This window comes from Colletotrichum scovillei, assembly GCF_011075155.1.
Source record: "Colletotrichum scovillei strain TJNH1 chromosome Unknown Contig00008, whole genome shotgun sequence".
Classification (NCBI taxonomy): domain Eukaryota; kingdom Fungi; phylum Ascomycota; class Sordariomycetes; order Glomerellales; family Glomerellaceae; genus Colletotrichum; species Colletotrichum scovillei.
The window spans coordinates 2051-23133 of NW_023336266.1; the positions used below are offsets into that span (position 1 = coordinate 2051).

A 21083-nucleotide genomic window follows, 5' to 3' on the forward strand; every position below is an offset into this window, starting at 1 on the left:
CGAAGAACACAGCCTCTGAGCATCAAAGCTCTACCCAAACCAGACCGTGACTGGAGACAGCTGTTTGTAGATGAGGCGAAGGCAGATCACGGTGCAGAGTTGCCGAAGAATCGTATGGCTGTGACGTCAGAACATAGGGTGCTCTCTAGGAAGCTGTAATCTAGCTGTATAGCGAAAGCTCATCGATGGAAATGTAATGTAGCTGAAATATCATCCCTTCACCCGCGCATGATCGAGTCAAGATAACCCACCCGATTGGTTCCCAAACATCAGATGAGTTGAACAAGCTCTCTTACCGAGGCCGTATCCCGCGCGGGGTCGACCGTGCAATGTCCGTCACTTTGAATTGGCTTTTTTACTGCTTCTTCCTCTCACTCTCACATTCGTATTCTGATCCCAGATTGGCAGACGTACCTGCAGAAACAGAAGCACCATGAATACCACGCTTGACCGAGGAGCGCCGAGACCTGATGAATTGAGCGATGTGGGTTCTCTCTTGAGGTAAGTGAAGGAGCTGGATAACGATTGGATTTGACATCCAACTGTAATTATGTGTATGCTGTTGAGATGTTGTGAGTGAAGCCATAGCATCATCTCGTCTTGTCCGAAAGCCGTGATAGAAGAGAAGTTAAGGCACTCTTGGACTACATGCCACACTTCTGTTTTTCTCATTCAAAGCCTGTTGTCTGAACTCATGATTTTTCGGTCTTTTTCAGTATGTTCATTTATCCTCGAATAAGTGCTCGGAGTCGAGAACCTCTGCATCGGGCAAGGCGTTTCAATCACAATCGCAAAACTCACACCTTCTTCTGATATTCCTACTTACCCGAGACCAAGGCAACCCCAAATAATAATCTGGCTCAAGACCTCAGACCAGTCCTTTGCAATCCACAAGTCCCTCCTAGTCGAGTCCTCGAAATACTTCCAACGCTGCCTCGACGGGCCCTTTGCCGAGTCCCACACAAACACAATCGACCTCAACGACACTGACACCGACGGCAACGCAGACGCAGACGACGACGGCGCCAAAGTCAACGTCAGCATCAGCCCGCTGACCCTGGGCACCTATGTGAAACTGTGCTACTTCACCCGCCTCACAGCCCAGCGCGTCAAACGCTGCCGCCGCAATGCGGCGGACCACCCGGGCGAGGACGCCGTCTACTACGAGGTCTCCCCCTTCTCCCTGAAACCCTGCGACATGCACACCCCGCACGACCTGACGGAGCTCGTCGACATGTGGTCCCTCTGCGACCGTTTCCACGACGACCTGCTCCTGGGGAAAGTATCCACCGCCATCCGCGAGACGCTCAACGTCGGGGCCACGAAGCTCGGCGGCAGCTGCGGCGGCGGCGGCGGGGTTGGGGACGCACAGCAGCAACACGGCGCCGAGTGGTGGGTCTTCAACTTCGCCAACGGCTACGTCGCGCTGGCGAGTCTTCACCGGAGGCGGGACGACGACGTCGAAGGGTTGATGGAGAGGTTGCGGGATCTGTTTGTGCAGAACTGTTCGCCGGCTTCGTGGGAGAGGCTTGCGGGCCAGTTGCCGAGCGAGTTTGTGGTTGCGGCGTCGATTGCGTTCCAGGCCAAGATGGCGACGTTGATGCCGCACGAGGCGGCGATTGCGAGGGTGAATGGGGCGAGTCTGTGTTATGAGTGTAAGACTAGGGTGCAGACGGCTTTGAAGAGATGAGATGGATAAAACGTGTTGCTCTTAGATTCGATATAACTGGTGGTTTCGGCTGCGAATAGGATGCCAAAGCGGTTGCTTTGCAGCTGTGACAGCAGAAGAGGAACTCCTTCAGACCTGCCATGAGGGCTGTTCTTGAGTTGATGTGAAAACGCTTATACAATGAAGACCACATATTTCTGCCTTTTCTGGTAAGCTAAACTCGATGCCCGGCGATTTGTTTGTTTTTGGATCCTAGCATTGGTGGTCTTAAATCCGTCTGGTTTTCTCTGTCCCTCTATCTTGGACAAAGATAATAGACAGAATCGCTGGTATATGAGTGACTCTCATGTTCTTATAACCGATAGATAGGCCCAGACTGTGGCTACTCCGCATTGAGGGCTGAGAATCATTATGATCACCTGCTTGGATGACGGTGAGTAGCCCTCGATATCCCGAGGCTGACATTAATTCGAGCTTCAATTGGTTTGGTCAACATCCACGAGACACCGTGATAGCCCGCAAAGAATTATGCTTGAAATGTAAGGCAGATATCATTGATGCACGTAATACCTAAGCTGAAGTCTTTCCTCCCACCCAACCATCTTTTGTATGCGCCACAATGGTATACATGGAGCCGACACACCTCGGAACCCTTTCTATATGCACCTAATCTGCTCCGCCAGCTTCAACAAAACACACTCCATCTTGTCTTTCAAACTCTTACACCAAACATCCATCCCATCCCATCCCGTCCTCATTGCTTTCCCTGACTAACATCAGGGTACACATCAAACCTCCGCTGCGAATTAATAGGAATATTCCTCCTCGCCTCCTCAATCTTCTCACCCTCCAACTCCCACGCAACAGTCCCCTCCCCTTCCTCCGCCTCAACAAGCACATTCGCCATCGGGTCGATAATCAACGAGTGTCCCCACGCGTGGTACGTCGCGCCCATGTCCCGCGCGGGACTGCACATGGCCACGTAAATCTGGTTATCCACCGCCCTCCCCTGCCCCAGCAGCCGCCAGTGCATCGGCCCCGTCGTCAGGTTGAACGCCCCCGGGTACACGAGAGCGAAGCACCCCCTGCGCGCGGCGATGGCCGCCAGCTCGGGGAACCGCACGTCGTAGCAGATGGCCACGGAGATCCGTCCGTACTCGGGCAGGTCCACGACGGTGACCTGGTCGCCGGGGCTCAGCACCTCGCTCTCCTTGAAGGTGATCTTGCCCGGGATATCGATATCGAACAGGTGCACCTTGCGATGCGTCGCCAGCAGCTTCCCCTCGGGCGAAAAGATCAAGCTCGTGTTGTAGAATTTCCCCGTCTCGGCGTCCAGCTCCGGGACGGAGCCGCCGACGAGGTAGCTCCCGCTCTCGCTCGCCATGGCCGCCAGCGCGTGGAAGCTGGGGCTCTGTTCCTTGGTGGGCGGGGACGGGAGCAGCGTCTCGGCGTACTTTGGGAAATAGTCGCACCCGTAGGGCGAGTTGAAGCACTCGGGCAGGACGACGATTTTGGCGCCGGCGGCGCTGGCCTCGAGAACCTTGGCGCGGGCGTTGGCGAGGTTGGCGGCCTTGTCGGCGCCCGAGGCGAGTTGGATGCAGGCTAGCTTGACGGGCTTCTTGAGCACCGGGGACGGGAGGGACGACATCTTGCGGACGTTGCGATGAAAGTTTCCAAAGGGGACGAGGCGGTGGGTAGGAGAGTTGGCGATTGTCGTTGATAGGGTGCGTAGGGTGCGGAGGGCGAGGCGCATTGTATGTTGGAAGAAAGGGCTACGTGCTTTCCGAAGCAGAGGGGGTTTGCGACTTGCGAGTGACGTTTGGTTCGGCGCGGTGGTGGTGGTGGGGGGAGGAACGATAACGGCGGGGTAGCTGCCGTGACGGGCTTCGCGGTCGGAGCTCATCCCTGAGGTTCGGCTAATGGCGACACCTCGCACTGTGTTTTCCCCAAGCAATCGCGACAAATCTGTACAGTACGAATTCTTTCTTACGGCCCCGAATTGTCCGATCCGTTATCGGAAATGGATTGCTTCGGCCCGGCTCCGATCGGCCTTTACCTTGGACTCCCCCGCGTCCAGCCGCCGCTAATCACTTTGTTTTCTCCTTGGACATTCCTTACTCCTTGATCAAGAAGGATCCTTGCTCATCATCACGCCTCCATATATAGTACGCAGTATTGTATTATCTCAAGTATTGATATACGGCTAGTGTCTTCCGATGCTCATTGTCGTTTTGAGATCTACAAGACCAGTTGAAGTATGCCACCTCGAAGCACAACAGACCTCATCAAGTAGAATCGATTCAATTCTCAAGTCCATCTCCTATCCCTGAACCACACAAGACACATAGACTCCATCGCCATGCCTACCATCCCCATGGTGATGAATACCCTCACACCTACACTCTCCCGGGCCGAGGAGGTAAAGGAATGTTCCTACATAGCTTACAAGCTAGGGAGCAATTCAGAACAGACATTCCATACCCCAACAAAGATCCCAGGTCTCAACGACCGGGATACAGCTTTGCCGCGGCACGCAAACTGAACCCGCCTAGCCCAGCAGCATCGGGGCCTAACTAAGACTCGTTTGCGATTCCCGTGCCACACCCATTCCAGGTCAACTTACATACCATCGAACGAACCCAGGCAATCGGTAAACCTCACGATACACCGGTTGGCCGTCCACCGCCGTCTTTCTTGCTTTACACCAGGCGACGGGCTTAGATAGAATGCAAAAAGAAAGCAAAAACAGAAATCCCCAACGACGTTGTAACAGGTACGCGCCCTCACTTACCCCAATCTCTCTTCCACCCAACTCTACAGCTGATTTTTCTTTCGGCAACCTGCCTGGCGACGTTCGTCCGGTCAAATCAGCTCTTGCTTCCCCCGCGTGAAACATCTTCTTTGTAAGCTCATGTTTGGGGTATCACAAAATCCGAAACCATGACAAGCCCAGCCCAGTCCGATTCTCCCGGACGCCAGTTATCGGTGAGAGCACGACGTAGTATCAATGACCGTTGCAGTCTGGTCCCAACCCAACTCCTCGGGTCGGATATGCCACTCCTACATGAAAGCTTAAAATTGAGGCTGATGTTTCTTCAATGCGAAGAGTGTCAGGCATTGGAGGCTCGACCGAAAATAAACTCCATCGAACAAGATCCCTTCACATATTTAGAGCATACGCATTGGGCGGTTATCAGACGGAATTTTTAACATGTTTTATCTGATTTCTTTCCTTTTCTCTTGTAAATGAGATAGATGCGTGCTCTGTAGCCCGCGGCGCTTCCGCCTCGCAGCATAAATCCACACACATGTCTTTCCCCTAAAACCCCAATGTGAGCGGCAAAGCTTTGAAACACTTGATTAGGTATCAATCCATCGTTACGCGAATCCAATTCTGCTCGGCCTCTCTCTCCACTCGCTCCCGTTTCGTCTCATACTAACCCCCCTTCGCAACCTGCTCCGCCTTCTTTCCTTTCTTGAGCCTCAACCTTGAAGCTCCAAGTTGGGACCACTCTCAGTGGTTTGTTTACTGCTCTTCTACTGGCCTCGGCTGCGCGGTACCAACGACCGCTGTAATGATGATGATATGCAAAAAAATAGCCGAGTGATCCAGCCACAATTTTTTGCCAAACTCTCTGTTCAGACCAACGCCGGCATATGAACAATAGATGACGAGAAATTAGACACAAAGGAAGTGGAGTAATATACATCCATATCGGTGCCGGCGTCCGCAATGGACTCGCTGATGTATCGCGACCGGGAGGCCTAGGCGTGTAATCGCAAATATACGACAAAGTGGCAATCGTCGTGAATGACTAGCGCCGCCGGGCGGGGCCGTGATGAGCTTAGGAAAGCCGGAAAGACCGCGGGTATCGATTAGAGTTGGCATGTTTCATCCATGCCGTGGGGTGGGGGGTTGAGGATAATCTTAGGCCACCTGGTGACCCAATATCGCTGGCTCTGCCTTATAGTATCAGCTGCTTGAGGTTGCGCTGGATAATCATATCCTGGACCGAGCCCATCGTGATCTTGAGCAGGTTCGTATCAGTGGCGTTCGTGAAATGTCCGTAAATTTCCTTCTCGGTGTTTCGGTTGAGGGCGCGGAACTTGTCCAAGAAGTACTTGCTGGCAGACTTCCAGTCTTCGGCGGGACCGTGATAATCCGTGAAACCGTGCGACGTGATTGGGTTGTTAGGGAGCTTCTCCTTGAAGAGATCCATCTTGTTCAGAAAGAGGATAAGGGCAGACTTCGTGAACCAGTGCGAGTTGGCAATCGACTCCCAGAGCATGAGCGCTTCGTTCATTTGGTTCTATTGGGTTGGTCAGCTTGACAGAAAGCGAGGAAAAATAGACTCGATCACACTTACGCCGTCCTTGTCCTCGACCAAACATTGATCGTATCCGCTGATGGCGACAAGGAAGAGCAAGCAATTGACATTTTCGAAGCAGTGGATCCACTTCTTCCGTTCTGAACGTTGGCCACCGACGTCGAACATGCGGTATGTCAGTTGACCCAGGTCGAAAACCGTTTCGGTGATTCCCGTGGTTCGCAGTCTTGATCGTAACAAATCTTGGTCTGTGGGTTCGTAGCTCGCATCCCAAATGCGGTCCAAATCGTCACAGAAGCTATACCGGTTAGCCATATTGTCTGCAAAGACAGGTGGTGCGACAGTATGCTTACTATGCCAGGTTGTCGTGAAGGGCGAACTCGTTGCCCTTTGCTATTGCCTGCTTGACACCACTATCGACCCAGAGTTCTTTGACAGGTTGCAGGTAGTCGCGCGGGAGAGGGTCTTGGGCGTTGATCTCGTGTTCCACCAGGATATGCGCCATGTGCTTCTGTAAGAGACACCATGTGTTAGCCGGGTCGTTCTATTCATTGCACGCAAGAAGAGTGACAGGATGTCTCGAGGTTGTCGCACGCAATTGGCGTCAACATGAGCTTTATCGGGGGTCGCTTGCCTCATTTTCGGGGTTGCTGAACTCGATTCCCATCTCGGTCATGGCATCTTGGATCAAACGGAATGATTGGACAATGTTGTTGAACACGACCGGCTTCCATTCGAGCTTTTCGTTCTTGCTGAAACCTTGTGCGTAAATCAACTTCATTTGCTTGAGGACAGTGGATTTTCCAGATTCTCCGGCACCTGTGCAAATGAAAACAAAGTCAGCGCACGAACAGATGCATTGTGCTAGTTAGCGATCGCGTCAACATACCCAGCAACAACAGCTTAACTTCTTTCGATAGGCGCTTCTCATCTTGTCGGATCATGCGGTCGAGGTCGCGCGAACGAGCACCACCGCCGTCATCTTTTGTTCGAGCCCCGAAACACATATTGGTGTAGGGACGTTTATCGCCGAATAATTTGGGTGCACGAAGGAGCCGGCGCGGTGACGCTGAACAAGTGTTGGGGGAAAAAAGAAAAGAAAGTAACGCGTTCAGTCGGTAATCAAAAACTGTGGGCAGAAACCGAGAAACAATCAATGAGGCGGACCGGTGGAGATGGTAACGGTCTAAGGCGAAAACGAGGTGGAAGAAGAAATGCGAGCAGCTAGTTCCGGGGAGGAGGGTTCTTGGAGGAATTCGCGTCGAGGTCCAGGTGGGATTGGAACGGTCTCGCAATGGTCCGAGGGCGTTGAAGGTCGGCAAGATCAGACGAAGAGATGAAGAGGAGAGCGATGAGAGGTTGACCGGGCCGGGATGGAAGAAAAGGGTCGATTTGGATCGTAATCTCAGCGTGACGCAGGTGAAGCGCAAGGCGCAAGGCGGGAGGATGGGGGGAAAGAGAGATTGGAAGTCGAGTCGAGACAACAAGGCGACGGGAGCGACGGCGAGGACGGATGGCGTGGGTAGAAGAATCGAAATGCAATGCCTGCCCGTAGATATGAAGTGCGGTGCGGTGTGGTGTGGTGTGGTGCGGTGCTCTGCGGCGTGCCTGTCTCTGGCTGTGCACCTTTTGGAGGTCCAGGTTTGAGGAATGGGACGGGCGGGAGTGGGCGGAGGAAGCTTTTGTCGGTTTTGTTCTTGATCCCGCTGGCAGGTTAGAGAAAAACAAAAACCGCTAAGACTCTTGGGGGCGTTCGTAGCGGACGCCCGGTGAGCTGCGGGTTGCTAATGTTAATCCTCCTGCTTAGGTGTTTTTGCTGCCCAGCGAGGCCAATGGCGGGTCAGGGGAGAGAACTAACGGGCTAGCGCAGGAATTGGAGAAAGGAACGATGGCGACGATGATGTGAGGAGGAGCAGACAAGAAGCTGAGGCCAGACGAGACGAGACGTGACAGTGACACACAGAGGCTGTTAAGTTATGTTGGTGATGACCAAGCGAGATTGATGTGATGAGGGCAGCCAAGTGCTGGGAGAAGGATTGGGGAAGACGGCGGACACGCACGGAACGGGAAGGAAGATTGGAAGCAAATAGGAGAAGAGGAGGAAGGGCGAGAAAGAGAAGTCGAAGTAGACGAAGCAGACAGGTTGTTCTGCAGCAGAAGAAGAAGAACAAGCCAAAGTGCTGTATCCGTAGGGATGCTTGGTACCCAAACGCACAAAGAGCAAACTATGAAGTACCGCCCTCTTCACTACCTACTGCTCCTGCTCCTGGGACCTGGGACCTGCTCAGTCACCTCACCTCATCCATCTGGAGCGCTCCGTGCTCTGTGCTCCATGCTCACACCTCATGGTATCCGTAAGATACAAAGTACATTATGTGCTTATTACCTGATTCAATTTCATTAGCTGTCAACACTTGGTACCCTCCGTGCCTCCCTCGTCCTTGCCTCCGTCGATGGTCTCCGTTGACAAGGTATCATCGTGCCCCGTTCCATCACTTGCCGTGGCCATGGTATGTACGGATAGAGTAGGTATGAACCGAGGACGGCTAGATACGCAAAGTACCTTGTGGTGGTCAGGCAGGGTAAAGGTACCTCGCTTGGTACATTGGTTAGACGGGAAAGAGAGTCACGCAAGTGCTGGTCCCGGGTATGGGTACGTATGCTTGTCCTTGGGCTTGACTCCTGGCAATGGCATGGGCAAGCAAACAGAACAGGGTTGATGCGACTTTGCTGTGTCTACACTATGGAAGCATGGATTACCTGGTCTCGATTGAATGATTATTCTCTGTACCCGTGTTCCTCCATGCATGGTGCACTGTGGTAGTACTGAGTAGACTCTGAACTGCTGCACTGCAAAGGTGAATAGCCGCACAACAAACGCCCACCACCACCACCACCGCCACGACGTCGATCACGACCCTGACTTTATAGAATGCCAGTCCGACCACATTCGATGCTACGTCGCTGTACCCATATGACCAAATCCATTCTAACCAACAGACCTTAGCTAGAGCTAGAGCTGCAGCATAGCTTATCCGTTGGAAAGCAAAAAGAAAAGAAATGCGACATGAACAGGAGAGCGGGAACAGGAACATGCGGAACTTTTGAGCCGGGGTGGTAGCAGTACCTGCCTCAACTTGCATTTCCTGAGTACGTACCTTGCTCTAGATTCCCACCTAAGGCAAGAGAAGGACGGGATGTAAGTGGGTCCATTTTCTGACGTATCTGGCTTGTATCGCCGGTCTGATTTGTCCTGTCATCCCGGCCCGCTCTTGCCGCAGAATTGCAGCTCACGAGACTTGGCAGGTACTTGTGCTGGGGTACTCAAGTCTGTCCGCGCCTTCCTTGCACTTGCATTAGCAAGCCACCTCCAGTTCCCCGTCGAACCGTCCACTGCTCAGTGACTCCGGTCGCCTTAGTACACAGGCACGAAGGCACGCCAATCCTCGTCTCCTCTGTGCAAAGCTACGAATGCCGTCTTCAGGCTTCACCACCTCTGATACCTCTTTCTCTTTGGTCAGATATTCAGTCCGCCATCATCTCAGACATTTCACCCGTCGCTCAACCAATCCACTGGCTCGTTGAAACTACTTCTTCTTCTTCGGAGCCGGGCAGTTCCTCGGGACCCAGCCGAACGAACCATCTCATGAATGCCCTCTCTTTGACCCTCATCGAGGACCGACTTCGCCGCATCCCCCAGTGCTTCGCACGCGACCCTCACAACCCTCTCGACACCCATGTCATGCTCGTCAAGGCACCACAAATGCATCTACATATCGAAGACTTACCTCTCAGCAACCATCACCTAAGCTTTCTGGCTGAGTTCCCTAGGTGCTAGCAGCCACTCGAATAATCTCCAGTTGCCGGTCTGGACGTGCTTTCGAAGAAGACCTATGTCATGGTTTGACGTACACCCTTTCGCATGCACAATGTTGGGCCGGAGTGTCCCAGAAATACAGGTTGCGAGCTGCAAACTCTCATGCCCCATACCTTGATGCACAAGGAGAGAAGCCAACGGTCACAGCAAACAAGTCGAAAGCCAATAGACTCTTGCAGATTCAGAGTACAATGGCACATGGCTGCGTCGATTCAAACAACTTTCAATCTCGAACCGTCTGGTCTGCCGCCAAAACACCAACCCAATCCGCGTCGCCTGTCTCATCCTGCCCTCACCTGCGGATACCTATGTCCTATGTACACCACCTTCAAAGACTTGTTCGATATGCTCTCAAAGATTAACGGGCTCCGCACAATCAACATAGGACTGCGACAGATCCGCGGCCATCCCGTTCACACCATGGACCAATCAATGGCTCAGTTACTGTTGGCCGTGCTGTCAAATAACACCTGGGCAGCGCATCAATCAAAGGCTCCAGTTGAGCCTTCAATTTGGCTGAGTATCCGTTCTCAGTATGGAGCGTCATCGTGGCATTCCACACAAGAGACGGAAAGACAGAGCCACTTCGATCCTCCAGGCCCCTGCGTGACACCAGATCGCTGCCACAAAACCCCAATTGGGCCCCTACTCCGGAAACGCCTCGTGGACCGAGCTCTTCTTCTGCCTCCTTCTCGTGCGCGAACCCGCCGTCGCACCCGCAGCCGTAGCCAGCTCGCGCCTCGCCCTTCAGAAGGTCATCGCCACACGTTGCTTGCGGAAACACGTCCCACTCGACGACGCCTCTTTCGTTGCTTCCATATCTAGCGGCTCGCCACGCAGCCACATCAAGTATCGGACTTTCCTCCATCTGCCATACGACGACATTCTCTCCGCGAAGAGCTTTGGCCAATGCTTCCGCTTTCGATAGGTAACAATGTTCTCTCTGCAGTCAAGCCTTCTTCCAATGCATGGCACAACCATGGATGCCAGCTTTTCGTTTCGAATAGCGGGGGTCCTGGCCGAACACGTCCGCTCTCGGGGAAAGCATGTCACACCCTGATTCATGCAATTGCAACGCCGCCAGTAGAACACGACTCTGGCAGTCTCTCGTCTTGCCTCAGGGTCGCATTCTGCTAGACTTTTCCCCAACAATAATTCAGATCAGCATTGCAGGCTCCAGTGGGAAAATGAGCGCTGATTCTGCGGGCCGCTAAAGGGGGCCTGCAGCATCGACGGAAGAGTCCCGCAGAAACGAATGCTCCAGTGGGCTGGGATCCTTCTTCATGATCCCGGGCCTCCTGGCGTGGCTTTTGCAAGGATGAGAGGAGCAGCTCGTTTTGTTCGACAGGGGGGCCGTTTGTGGATGGATTGCACAACTCGTGGCTTTTCTGACGGGGATCCTTGAACGTCGATGAGCCAGATCAACGCACGTTTCCTGAGCCGCACCTGCTTTGCCCAATACGTTCGAGAAGTAGCTGGCGCAACGCGAGCATGGACCTTACAAAGATCTTGGACCAAATGGACGGGACATCTTAGATTTTGTCTCTCGGAGACTTGACAGGAGCAAGAATGGACTCAGATGCGCTGCAGGAAGACTGTCCGCGCCAGAGCCGCAGTCCAACGGAAGCTACACCAAGATCGAGTACTTTGCCGCCGGAAATTTTGTGCAGCAGCTAAGGATTGCTTGGGCCCTAGGGCTAGGCTCTCTGCCTTGTGGAAGCAACGGCCAAGGCTTTACCAGAGCCAGCACAGCTGGGCAAGTTTTTCAACAAAGATATCAGCCCGTATTACTCTTGACATCGCCCGAGGTGGTGCGGTCTCGACGTCTCAAGAAGCCCTGTTGACGAGAGCGCCTTTCACCACGTGGCGACGAAGTCCCTGCCGGATGCGGGCGGTCAGAGTAAACATTACTGAACGAACAGGTCCCCGCCAGACCACCCCTCAGACGGTTATATCACAGTGTAAAGGGCAACAAAGACGACGGTAAAGCAAAATAGTCGAATGAGCAGATGGCGTGTAGGACGGTGGAACTAATTTTCAGATCCGTCTAATGGCAAGCCGCGATCCGGAGGAGTGGTATGATGGACGACAGAAAACCGCCAGATGGGTTAGTCGCACAGGACCAGGGCCCCGGAGGCAAGCAACAGGTACAACCAGACTCCACGAGAGGCAGAAGTGCCCGCAGATTGACCTCAAACACTTTGAAGTAAACTTTGGAATGGGAGGCTCTGTCACGCGCTGCACCGCATAGACTAGCATCCTGCACCAAACGTTTTGTTTCTCCCAATTGGGTCAAGGTTTCTGCACCGGCGTCTGGCATGACATTGCATCAGCCATAATGGGACTCGATTGGATCTTACAGACACCGCTCTCGGAAGAGACGTTGCATGTTATGAAAGAGTTTTTCTTCATGTCTCGTTTCGGGACTGGCCCTGCCAAAGGCGATCATGGTTCATGCGGGATCAGAGCAACATCGATGAGTTCAGGACTGCGATGGCAGACGATGTTTTGGGGTGGGATTGCTGATCATTGTGTCAACAGTGCCTATCGCTCTCACCCTCGTTCCTGGTGGGTAGGGGAAGCTGAGGGAGCTGAGGTGATGGAGGCTGAACATTGTGTTACACTCAAGATGCCAGACCTTCAAGCTGGCATTTATTTTCCGAGAAGAAGGTTCTCTGATGATGGCGGCTGCGACAGGAGAGATGAGACGATATGGCCTGCAACACGCTGTATCACGGTTGCAAAGTTTCCGGCTTCTTTTCCAATACCCATACTAAACGACATGTCCGATAAGGGACAAAAAGAGGCAGAGTCGCGATGCAGTTGGAGACGGTGGGCAGTGGGTTTCTATGTCTTGCATAACCGAAGGCTACTAATTTTCGACCTCGGCACGTAGTGCGAAGCCGTCGCTCGGTCGCGGCAGCTGGTGCAAACCACGGCGGCCGGCAGCATGGAAATAGCCATGGCATTGGTAAGAAACAGGAAAAGCGTACTTTTATATGGACTTAGGTAAGGATGGGCCCATATCGGGCCTATATCTTTACATCGGCGAAGGGTTCATGGCTAGTCTCGGCCAGTTCTCGCCCGGCACGCGCAGGTCTTGTCTCAGGCGGCAGGTTCTTTGGCTGTTGTGTCTCGCTACTGCTGAAGAATCGAACCGCTTAATGAGCGTATTTGTCTACTAGCCCACCAGACTGACCCAACCTGCTGTGGATAACGTCTGTGGGCGAGTTCCTCAGCCTCGACTACCAAAGTCCGAAGACTTCCTGTTTGACTTGGTCTGGGTAAGGTCCATAGCAGCCTACCTACTACCTCAGCACAGTCAGTGGGGCAGGCTGATGTCTTGACTTCATAGGCTACGGATCCCTAGGTACGGATACCAGACCATCTATTTGACTACGGATACCCAGTTGCAAAAGGATAGTTCCGTTTCATCTCGTCTCGTCTATCCGTAGGCGGGCTGTCAAAACCAAATAAGCTGTCACATCTGACGGGTGGTGGAGAGCTGATCTTTACTATCTTGATCCGGCGACAACCGGGCGAGACATGGACGCTGTTGATAGCCGGTGAGCAGGTGGAGCAGGGAGGCGAGGTCTGTGGGGGACTGTTCGGATTTGACATCCCGTTCAGTATCAAGAAAAGCAGCAAGCAGCAAGCGAGAGGCAGAGGAAGGGACAAGAAGCCAAAAGGAAAGAGGACAAAACCAAAGAGGTTTGGGCTGTTAATCCTGGCTCGCCACGTTTTCTGCAAAGGCACGTCGCACGTCGCACGTCGTACGCCGCATATTCCTTCTCTATGCCTGCAGTATCCGTACAACAGCGGATAATTCCTCAGGGCTTGTTTGCTCTGGGCAGTGGCCCGCAAAGCCGATGACGAAGGCTTGGTGAAGTTCTGGACAAGGCTCAGTCCGAGAGCCCAGAGGACTCAGGCTCCGGGTTCCAAACTCACAAGCACGAAATCCCGGTTTGGCTTCGTGTCGTTGGCAGCACCGGCCAACAGGTGCTCCCTTCGCGATAAGCGTCGTTGTTGGTGTGCAACGGACCGACTGGGCAGGAAGAGTTGGGCCGGCATATGGGGTTGACAGGCCGCGTTCGTGAGACAGTCCGCGAAGGAAGGGATACCGACAGACGGTCTGGGAATCTCTGGGCTGTCAATCGTCCAGGTCGGATTGCTAACCGTTCAACCCAGAGCCATGGAAACATGGCATTTGTGTGCGCCCGGATAATGGATCGATCCATGACTCTGGTTGACATTATTACTGTTGACAACGTCGAATACGACGTACGTGCTGGGCCTGGCAGGGCAATTAAAGGCAAGGTCACGAATGTATTGCGCTGGTATTCAGACACTGATGTGGGCAGAGTCAGGAACCTGACTGGCGCACTGACATGAACCGGATCGAAGTGCGTCTGGTGATGGTGAGAGAGATTGAGGAAATCTCGATGCTCCATTCAAAGTGCCATCTGGTGGGCTTTAGCCAATGAGCCAATAGGCCTCACCGTGAGTTGTCCGTGATGCACTGGAAAATTGGAGCCCCGAATTTTCAAAACGAGGCCACCCCCGGAGCCACAAAAATTTTCTTGCAGCGCCTTTTTTTTTTTTTTTTTTCGCTCACCTTGCCCGCACCAGCGCTTGTTGACGGCGGGGAGCGCGCGCTTCCATGGTTACTGGTACAGATTCTCTCTGCAGGCCCAGCACACACCGCACATCGGCAGGCCAACCACACAACACCTCTTTCTCTCACGACGTCAACGCACATTTTGATATCGGACAATCTCAACTTTTCCATCCTGGCTTTTCTTCGTCATATAACACCCCTCCCTTCTCAACTACTGCGCCTGCACCAGCATCATCTGCCTCGATTGCTTGTGCCTCTGCCGACCTGTCGATATCTACACAATCTACACAGTAGCCCTGCCAAACCCCCGTCTACCGTCAAAATGAGCGAAATTGCCCATCCTACCATCCAAGGTTCGTGCGGTCCAATCCCCGTCTTTCCATCCATCCATCCCTCCCCTCTCTTACTCAAACAGATCTCTGTCTGTTGTTGTTGTTGTTGTTGTTGTTGTTGTTGTGTGTTTGTCTGTTTGTCTGTCTGCCTTTCTGTCTGCGGCTGCCCGGCATCCGTCTGCTATCGTTGGCATTGGGTGTATGCTACTTATTACTCTGTCCTGCTGGTCGATGCTCGTTACTGGCTCTTCCGACCTCTGTACGCACCCGTCTCAGAATACCCCGCCATACAAAAAATGTCTTGAGCACCCCGCCTGTCGTCACCTTGGGGCCCTTGGGAACCTTGGGGGGGTTTCTTCGCTAAGAGCCCACGCAACGGAAGACGGAGAATATCGCAACCGGGAAGCGGGCCCCCATGAGGCCTTGAGAGCCCACGCAACGGAAGACGGAGAATATCGCAACCGGGAAGCGGGCCCCCATGAGCGGCCTTGTCTCGTTCGTCCATACCGCCCTTCATTGGCTCAACTGGCAGACGGATTTTGTGCCGTGCGGACTGCCTGCACCTGGTCAATCGCCAACGAAACCTCCCGCAACTATTGACGGGTGGCTTATCCGTCCTCTTCCGGGTCCCCTAAAAACACCTTCAGCCCTGGCTCCTCCACCGTCTGAGCGCGCATGCACTATTCTTCATGCCACTTTCGGTTAAGCAATTCGTCAGGAGAAACCGAGAAACCTCGCCTCTTGGTTTTGCAGATCGTTTGTCGAATATGGCATACCTCTCTTGCTGAGGTGACATTTGTACATTGCAAATATGCCGGCTTATGGCTGCTCCGGGCACGGCACTTTTCGGGATCGGCAATGACACAGAACACACAGACAGACTGACTGACAAGAGTGGATGCGACAAGATGATGCCCTTTTTTGGAAACAAATGAGATGAACGAGTCGAGACCGCGCGCTAACCTGATGAAATGATGTACAGATGGCTGGTTCCGTGAGATCTCCAACATGTGGCCCGGTAAGTCACCCACACCCTCAACTCAAGCATCGTGACATCGTGAGAATGAGAGGACGCCGGGCAATGCTGACAACCTGCCACAGGCCAGGCCATGACCCTCAAGGTCAAGAAGGTCATTCACCACGAGAAGTCCCAGTACCAGGATGTCCTCATCTTCGAGTCCACCGACTACGGCATGGTCCTGGTCCTGGACAATGTCATCCAGGCCACCGAGCGTGACGAGTTCTCCTACCAGGAAATGATTACCCACCTGGCCATGAACTCCCACCCCAACCCCAAGAAGGTCCTCGTCATCGGCGGCGGCGACGGCGGTGTCCTCCGCGAGGTCGTCAAGCACGAGTGCGTCGAGGAGGCCATCCTCTGCGACATTGACGAGGCCGTCATCCGCCTCTCCAAGCAGTACCTCCCCAACATGGCCGTCGGCTTCGACCACCCCAAGTCCAAGACCCACGTCGGCGACGGCTTCAAGTTCCTCGAGGAGTACAAGAACACCTTTGACGTTATCATCACCGACTCCTCCGACCCCGAGGGCCCCGCCGAGTCCCTCTTCCAGAAGCCCTACTTCCAGCTCCTCCACGACGCCCTGAGGGAGGGCGGTGTCATCACTACCCAAGGTTGTACGTTCCCATTTGTTCAGGAATATCGAGGGGAATCAAGGAAGTCTCGGGTCTCTGAAGAAAAGACAAGACAACGCCGCAGACACCACTACTACCTGGGAGTGGTGCCTGCTTCTTTATCTTTCTTTGGGCCTGTCCTCGATTCTCCCTAGATACCGATATATTGCCCAGTGGCATGTTTGTGTGAACCTGGATACGCTTTGAACTCTCCTTTGTCTATTCTTTCAAAGTGTTGCGCCTACTCGAGACTGTTATTCTCCTTCCTCCCCCTTTTCTGTCGGCGCTCATCCAGCCTGACTCTCTGTCAGAAGGCGCTTCTGATTCTTGACGACTCTACTGTTAAATCTAGAGACCAGGACGTGCTAACAGCATACACCAAACAGCCGAGAACCAGTGGCTCCACATGCCCCTCATCTCCAAGCTCAAGAAGGACTGCAAGGAGATCTTCCCCGTCGCCGAGTACGCCTACACCACCATCCCCACCTACCCCAGCGGCCAGATCGGCTTCATGGTCTGCACCAAGGACGCCGGCCGCAACGTCAAGGAGCCCCTCCGCAAGTGGTCCGCCGAGGAGGAGGAGAAGCTGTGCAAGTACTACAACGCCGACATCCACAAGGCCGCGTTCGTCCTGCCCAACTTTGCCAAGAAGGCTCTCGAGTAAATGCAGTGCTCGTGAGGTTGGTGCAAAGTACGAAAAGACACGGATTCATGAACTCATGGAGGGGTGCGGAGGCTCGGGATAGGAAGGATGGGGAGAACGTCTGGCGGGAATGTCAATAGATGGGAACCCAAAAGAAAAAAAAGTTTTTAGTCGTAAGACGCAGAGGTTGACTCTAGCGTCGCTCAATATATTTTGTTGAGTCCAGTATGTTCTGCCCTGTGATCAACATCACAAGTGATTCTATGTTGAGATAACTCCGTGTCCCTTCCGTCGGGTACCCTGTTGTCGCCAACTCCGTGTAAATCTTTTTGCTCCTTTTCTCATCCAATGCTATGAGTAACCCGCATCTTGTCTTCCTCTCTCTCTCTTCTCTCTCTCTCTCTCTCTCTCTCTCTCTCTCTCTCTCTCTCTCTCTCTCTCTCTCTCTCTCTCTCTCATCCGTAGACGATTTCCGTTACTCTCTTTTGATCCCATGAGACTCCCGCCCCAACTCATCACTTCCCTTCTTTCACCCTCTCACCACCCTCTTCATCCCATCTTCTGATCTTCATCCTCATCTTCAACTCCCTCTTCATCCTACCTTCAACTCACTCCTCATCCTATCTTCACTCTATATCTCCATCTTCACCCCCTACCAATTACATCCTCCTGCAAGCAACCCAGCAAGCCTCTCCAACCAAACCCGATCAACCTCATCGAACCCATCCCTCTCCGCGCAATCCACGTCGATAATCGCCACCAGCTTCTCTTCCCCCTCCTTGTCCTTGATAACGATGGGCACCACGACCTCGCTCTTGCTATCCCCGTCACACGCAATGTGCCCCGGGAAGGCGTCGACGTCGGCCACGAGCTGGGTCTGGCGCGTGGCGGCGGCGGCGCCGCAGACGCCGCGGCCAAAGGGGATTTGTTGGCAGGCGACTTTGCCCATGAAGGGGCCTAGGATGAGGATTGCTTGGTGGTGGTGGAAGAAGAAGAAGAGGAGGCTGGGTCGAGGACAGAAACCTGCCCAGTTTACTGCGTTTGAGGGGGCGGGCAGGGAGTGGTATGCGTGCCAGAGGAGGGAGGCTGTGTTTGCGAGGTTGCTGTACAGGTTGAGAAAGGAGGAAGTTAGTTTCTTGGTTTCTTTTCTCTCAAGTTTTTATTTCATCTTGTCCTTCCGTCTCTCCGAGATTGTGGAGAGACTAGTTGATATCGGAAATCTTTTGACTTACGCGACCTGTGAGTGTTAGTCTGAGTAGATGAGATGAGAGAGAAGAATGCAGGATGTGACTTCTCTAGTATCTAGGATACAAGAATGCAAGACGTACCCAGTTCCTTTGACCGTCGAGGAGACCTTCGGCTTGCATGAGGACCTGCTCGTAAGCCTCCTCCTTTGTCACGCCATTGGCGAAGTTTGAGGCGTCGGCGTGGACCTGTCGTTTTCACTCTGGTCAGTATACACCGACAGAGTAAGGTAAGGTAGGGCTTAGTAGATTTTGGTAGTGCGCTCAAGGATATGAGATGTGCTCACCATTATTGCCGGAAGATCTACAGTATTGAGTACAAATGAGAGTGTGGGGATAAGCCAAGCTCAAAGCTATCTTCCCTGGGTAAAGTAGGTAAGAAAGTCGAGGCTAGGTTGGTGAGTCAATATGACCAAGCATAGACGGGTTGTTGAGTTGAGACGGGAAATTGTGTGTTGAAATCCTCTGGTCCAATCACGTCATCGCGTTCCCGGTGAGCTACACCTCGGTGAGCCCAGTTCCCTCCCTTCGGGCCCGAGTTTTGTCAGCAACCCAAGAAAAAAAAAAAGTGTTACATTTCCACCGCCCCGGCCCTAAACGTCTTTGATGGAGAAGACGGAGGAACCGGGGGCCATCGGCCGGCTTTGAGTGGAGAAAGTCTGCCTATTCACATTTGACGGGTTCCGAGATGTTTTTTATGTCCGATCCCGATTTCAAAGTGCTTTCTTTCCCGCTCACAAACCGAGGGTGCCGACTCACGATACCTACCTAGCTAAGAGGGTGGGAGACGTGAGGGTAGCACAGCACCACGCTAAGATGCTTGTGTAGGGCGTGAAAGCTATATGGTTGGCGCAGGCCGGCTGCGCGGGCGGGCGGCGGGATATCTAGGTACAGATCGATCGACATGCGTGCGCGAGAGAAACGTGATGTCGAAGCGAGCCGAGGAGCAGCCATTCCCGATTGACAACTGCGATTTGTTCTCAGAGTACGAACGTCCCCTACAAGCCTAGTAGACTGTAGTATCCAAGTTCGCTGAGGTAGGAATCCAGGTCGGAGGTCGGATTCGGATGAAACTCCGTCCATGACTTCATTCTCCGCTAACCCCGCGTGCCCGCTGGTGTGACAGCTCCCTTTTGCGAGGTCAGTTTAGCTGAGCTGAGGTTAGCTCTGCAGGAGCTTGAGGTGTTTAGGACCTGAGGTAGTCTCTATAGAGTATAGAGATAACGTCTTTCCCGCCTTGGCCTCTACTCTTCCTTTCACTGAGTCAAACATTGCGGGCATCTTCGTTTTTCGGACATTTGGTCAACTTGTAATTGACCTCCGGCCTATAGTAGAAGCTGTCGCATCAAGGGAGAGCTCAAACCTACCCAATAGCTCACCCCGTCCATAAGGCAACTTTCCCCCGAATAACCAACAACTTCACCCTTTCACCCTCCACCAATTAAGCAGCACATCCCACTTACTACATCGACACAATGTCGTCGGAACCGCAACAACACCAGGCCCCCCGCTTCTGCGCCGACTGCTTCAAGGGCACGCTCCGCGGCGACACCGAGCTCAAGGGCACCGTCGAGACCGTCTACGGCCTGCCGACGTACGTCGCGCGCCCGGAGCCGGGCCGCGGCGAGCCCGCGGGCGTCGTCGTGATCTTGCCAGACGCGATGGGGTGGGAGCTGCAGAATACGCGCGCGCTGGCGGATGCGTATGCGAATAGGATTCCGGCGGTGGTACTGCTTCCTGAGTTAATGAATGGTGAGTTTTTTTGAGAAGTTTCATTCTTCTTTTGTTGGCTTTGGTATGCGGGATTGCTTTGGACTTCTACGTTGTAACCTCTCGTCCTCGGCATGACTGTTTTGGTGATCGATGTGATGTCCCGGGCAAGCAGGCAGACAAGGAAGGGATTGAGACATCATAGTGCTCCAGGACGCGGCATCGTGAACTCACATGAGACACCCCCCCTAACCCACAACGTTACGAAAGCTACTGACACAATGTGTAACAAAAAAGGCTACGCCATCCCAGCGACCGCGCTCGCCATGACCGACAAAATGGAGGCCGAAAAGTCGTGGTGGAGAAAATACCTCCTTATCGCGCCCGTCATGGTCGCGACGATGCTGCGCTACTTCATCCCCCTCGTCATCGCCACCCGCTCCAGCGTCGTCGTCCCGCGCATAGAGAACTACCTCCGTGCAGTCCGCCTCTCGCCGCCGTCTCCCCTCCCTCCCCGTCCATCTACCTCAACGTCCTCCTCCTCGTCCGGTGAGACATCCGCCAAGAAAGACACCAAGATCGGCGTCGCGGGCTTCTGCTGGGGCGGAAAATTCACCGTCCTGCTCTCACAGCTCGCCGCGGGACCGTTTGGCGGTGAGAGGCTCATCGACTGCGGCTTCACGGCGCATCCGAGCTTCCTCACGTTGCCGGGCGACCTGGAGAAGGTGGTGCTGCCGCTGAGCGTGGCGAACGGGGACGACGATATGATGATGCCGCGGGCGCGGATGGCGGAGGCCAAGAGCGTGCTGGGGAAGAAGGGGGAGGACTTTGAGATTGTGGAGTACGTCGGTGCCACGCACGGGTTTGCTGTGAGGAACCCGAATGATCAGCGGCAGGCGGAGTTCGGGATGAGGGCGGAGGATCAGGCTGTTGGGTGGTTTCGGCGGTGGTTTGGGCTTGGTGCTTGAGTCGATGAGTGAGGGACGGGATGGGATGGGTTGGAATGGGACCAGGAATGGTTGATCGAGAT

At 53.8% G+C, this 21083-nt stretch overlaps 6 protein-coding genes across 6 annotated transcripts; 3 read left to right on the plus strand and 3 right to left on the minus strand.

Annotated features, from left to right (window-relative positions):
* Window positions 1-433: 433 nt before the first annotated feature.
* HER10_EVM0007761 (uncharacterized protein) lies at window positions 434-1690 on the plus strand (the record flags this gene model as incomplete). Its single annotated transcript, XM_035477306.1, has 2 exons — window positions 434-501; window positions 838-1690. The coding sequence occupies 2 exons, from the start codon at window positions 434-436 to the stop codon at window positions 1688-1690; spliced, it is 921 nt and encodes a 306-aa protein (XP_035330806.1).
* A 733-nt stretch (window positions 1691-2423) lies between these two features.
* Window positions 2424-3521, minus strand: HER10_EVM0000257 (carbon-nitrogen hydrolase; the record flags this gene model as incomplete). The annotated part of the gene is made up of 1 exon (XM_035470047.1): window positions 2424-3521. Exon 1 carries the CDS (start codon window positions 3420-3422, stop codon window positions 2424-2426), a length of 999 nt encoding a protein of 332 aa, XP_035330346.1. The 5' UTR covers window positions 3423-3521.
* Window positions 3522-4533: 1012 nt separating this feature from the next.
* Window positions 4534-7381, minus strand: HER10_EVM0001626 (guanine nucleotide-binding protein alpha-2 subunit). Its single transcript, XM_035471369.1, has 5 exons — window positions 6887-7381; window positions 6632-6816; window positions 6351-6508; window positions 6037-6295; window positions 4534-5979 (listed from the first exon to the last, which is right to left on the minus strand). The coding sequence occupies exons 1-5, from the start codon at window positions 7002-7004 to the stop codon at window positions 5635-5637; spliced, it is 1065 nt and encodes a 354-aa protein (XP_035330442.1). The 5' UTR covers window positions 7005-7381; the 3' UTR covers window positions 4534-5634.
* A 7205-nt stretch (window positions 7382-14586) lies between these two features.
* HER10_EVM0005121 (spermidine synthase) lies at window positions 14587-17248 on the plus strand. Its single transcript, XM_035474745.1, has 4 exons — window positions 14587-14845; window positions 15807-15842; window positions 15926-16456; window positions 16843-17248. Exons 1-4 carry the CDS (start codon window positions 14815-14817, stop codon window positions 17118-17120), a joined length of 876 nt encoding a protein of 291 aa, XP_035330642.1. The 5' UTR covers window positions 14587-14814; the 3' UTR covers window positions 17121-17248.
* Window positions 17249-17533: 285 nt separating this feature from the next.
* Window positions 17534-18973, minus strand: HER10_EVM0005246 (GAF domain-containing protein). The gene is made up of 4 exons (XM_035474868.1): window positions 18631-18973; window positions 18428-18532; window positions 18332-18336; window positions 17534-18202 (listed from the first exon to the last, which is right to left on the minus strand). Exons 1-4 carry the CDS (start codon window positions 18631-18633, stop codon window positions 17752-17754), a joined length of 564 nt encoding a protein of 187 aa, XP_035330654.1. The 5' UTR covers window positions 18634-18973; the 3' UTR covers window positions 17534-17751.
* A 389-nt stretch (window positions 18974-19362) lies between these two features.
* HER10_EVM0010983 (dienelactone hydrolase) lies at window positions 19363-21021 on the plus strand (the record flags this gene model as incomplete). Its single annotated transcript, XM_035480426.1, has 2 exons — window positions 19363-20095; window positions 20351-21021. The coding sequence occupies exons 1-2, from the start codon at window positions 19819-19821 to the stop codon at window positions 21019-21021; spliced, it is 948 nt and encodes a 315-aa protein (XP_035330972.1). The 5' UTR covers window positions 19363-19818.
* Window positions 21022-21083: the final 62 nt, after the last annotated feature.

What these genes read in the sequence shown, in the direction of transcription:
- HER10_EVM0001626 (XM_035471369.1), bottom strand. Translation starts at nt 7,004, where the DNA reads ATGTGTTTCGGGGCTCGAACAAAAGATGACGGCGGTGGTGCTCGTTCG. An exon ending in AGTTAAGCTGTTGTTGCTGG is followed by an intron (nt 6,817 to 6,886) that starts GTATGTTGACGC and finishes TCATTTGCACAG; the next exon opens with GTGCCGGAGAATCTGGAAAA. An exon ending in TCAGCAACCCCGAAAATGAG is followed by an intron (nt 6,509 to 6,631) that starts GCAAGCGACCCC and finishes TGTCTCTTACAG; the next exon opens with AAGCACATGGCGCATATCCT.
- HER10_EVM0005121 (XM_035474745.1), top strand. Translation starts at nt 14,815, where the DNA reads ATGAGCGAAATTGCCCATCCTACCATCCAAG. An exon ending in TGCCCATCCTACCATCCAAG is followed by an intron (nt 14,846 to 15,806) that starts GTTCGTGCGGTC and finishes AATGATGTACAG; the next exon opens with ATGGCTGGTTCCGTGAGATC. An exon ending in GATCTCCAACATGTGGCCCG is followed by an intron (nt 15,843 to 15,925) that starts GTAAGTCACCCA and finishes AACCTGCCACAG; the next exon opens with GCCAGGCCATGACCCTCAAG.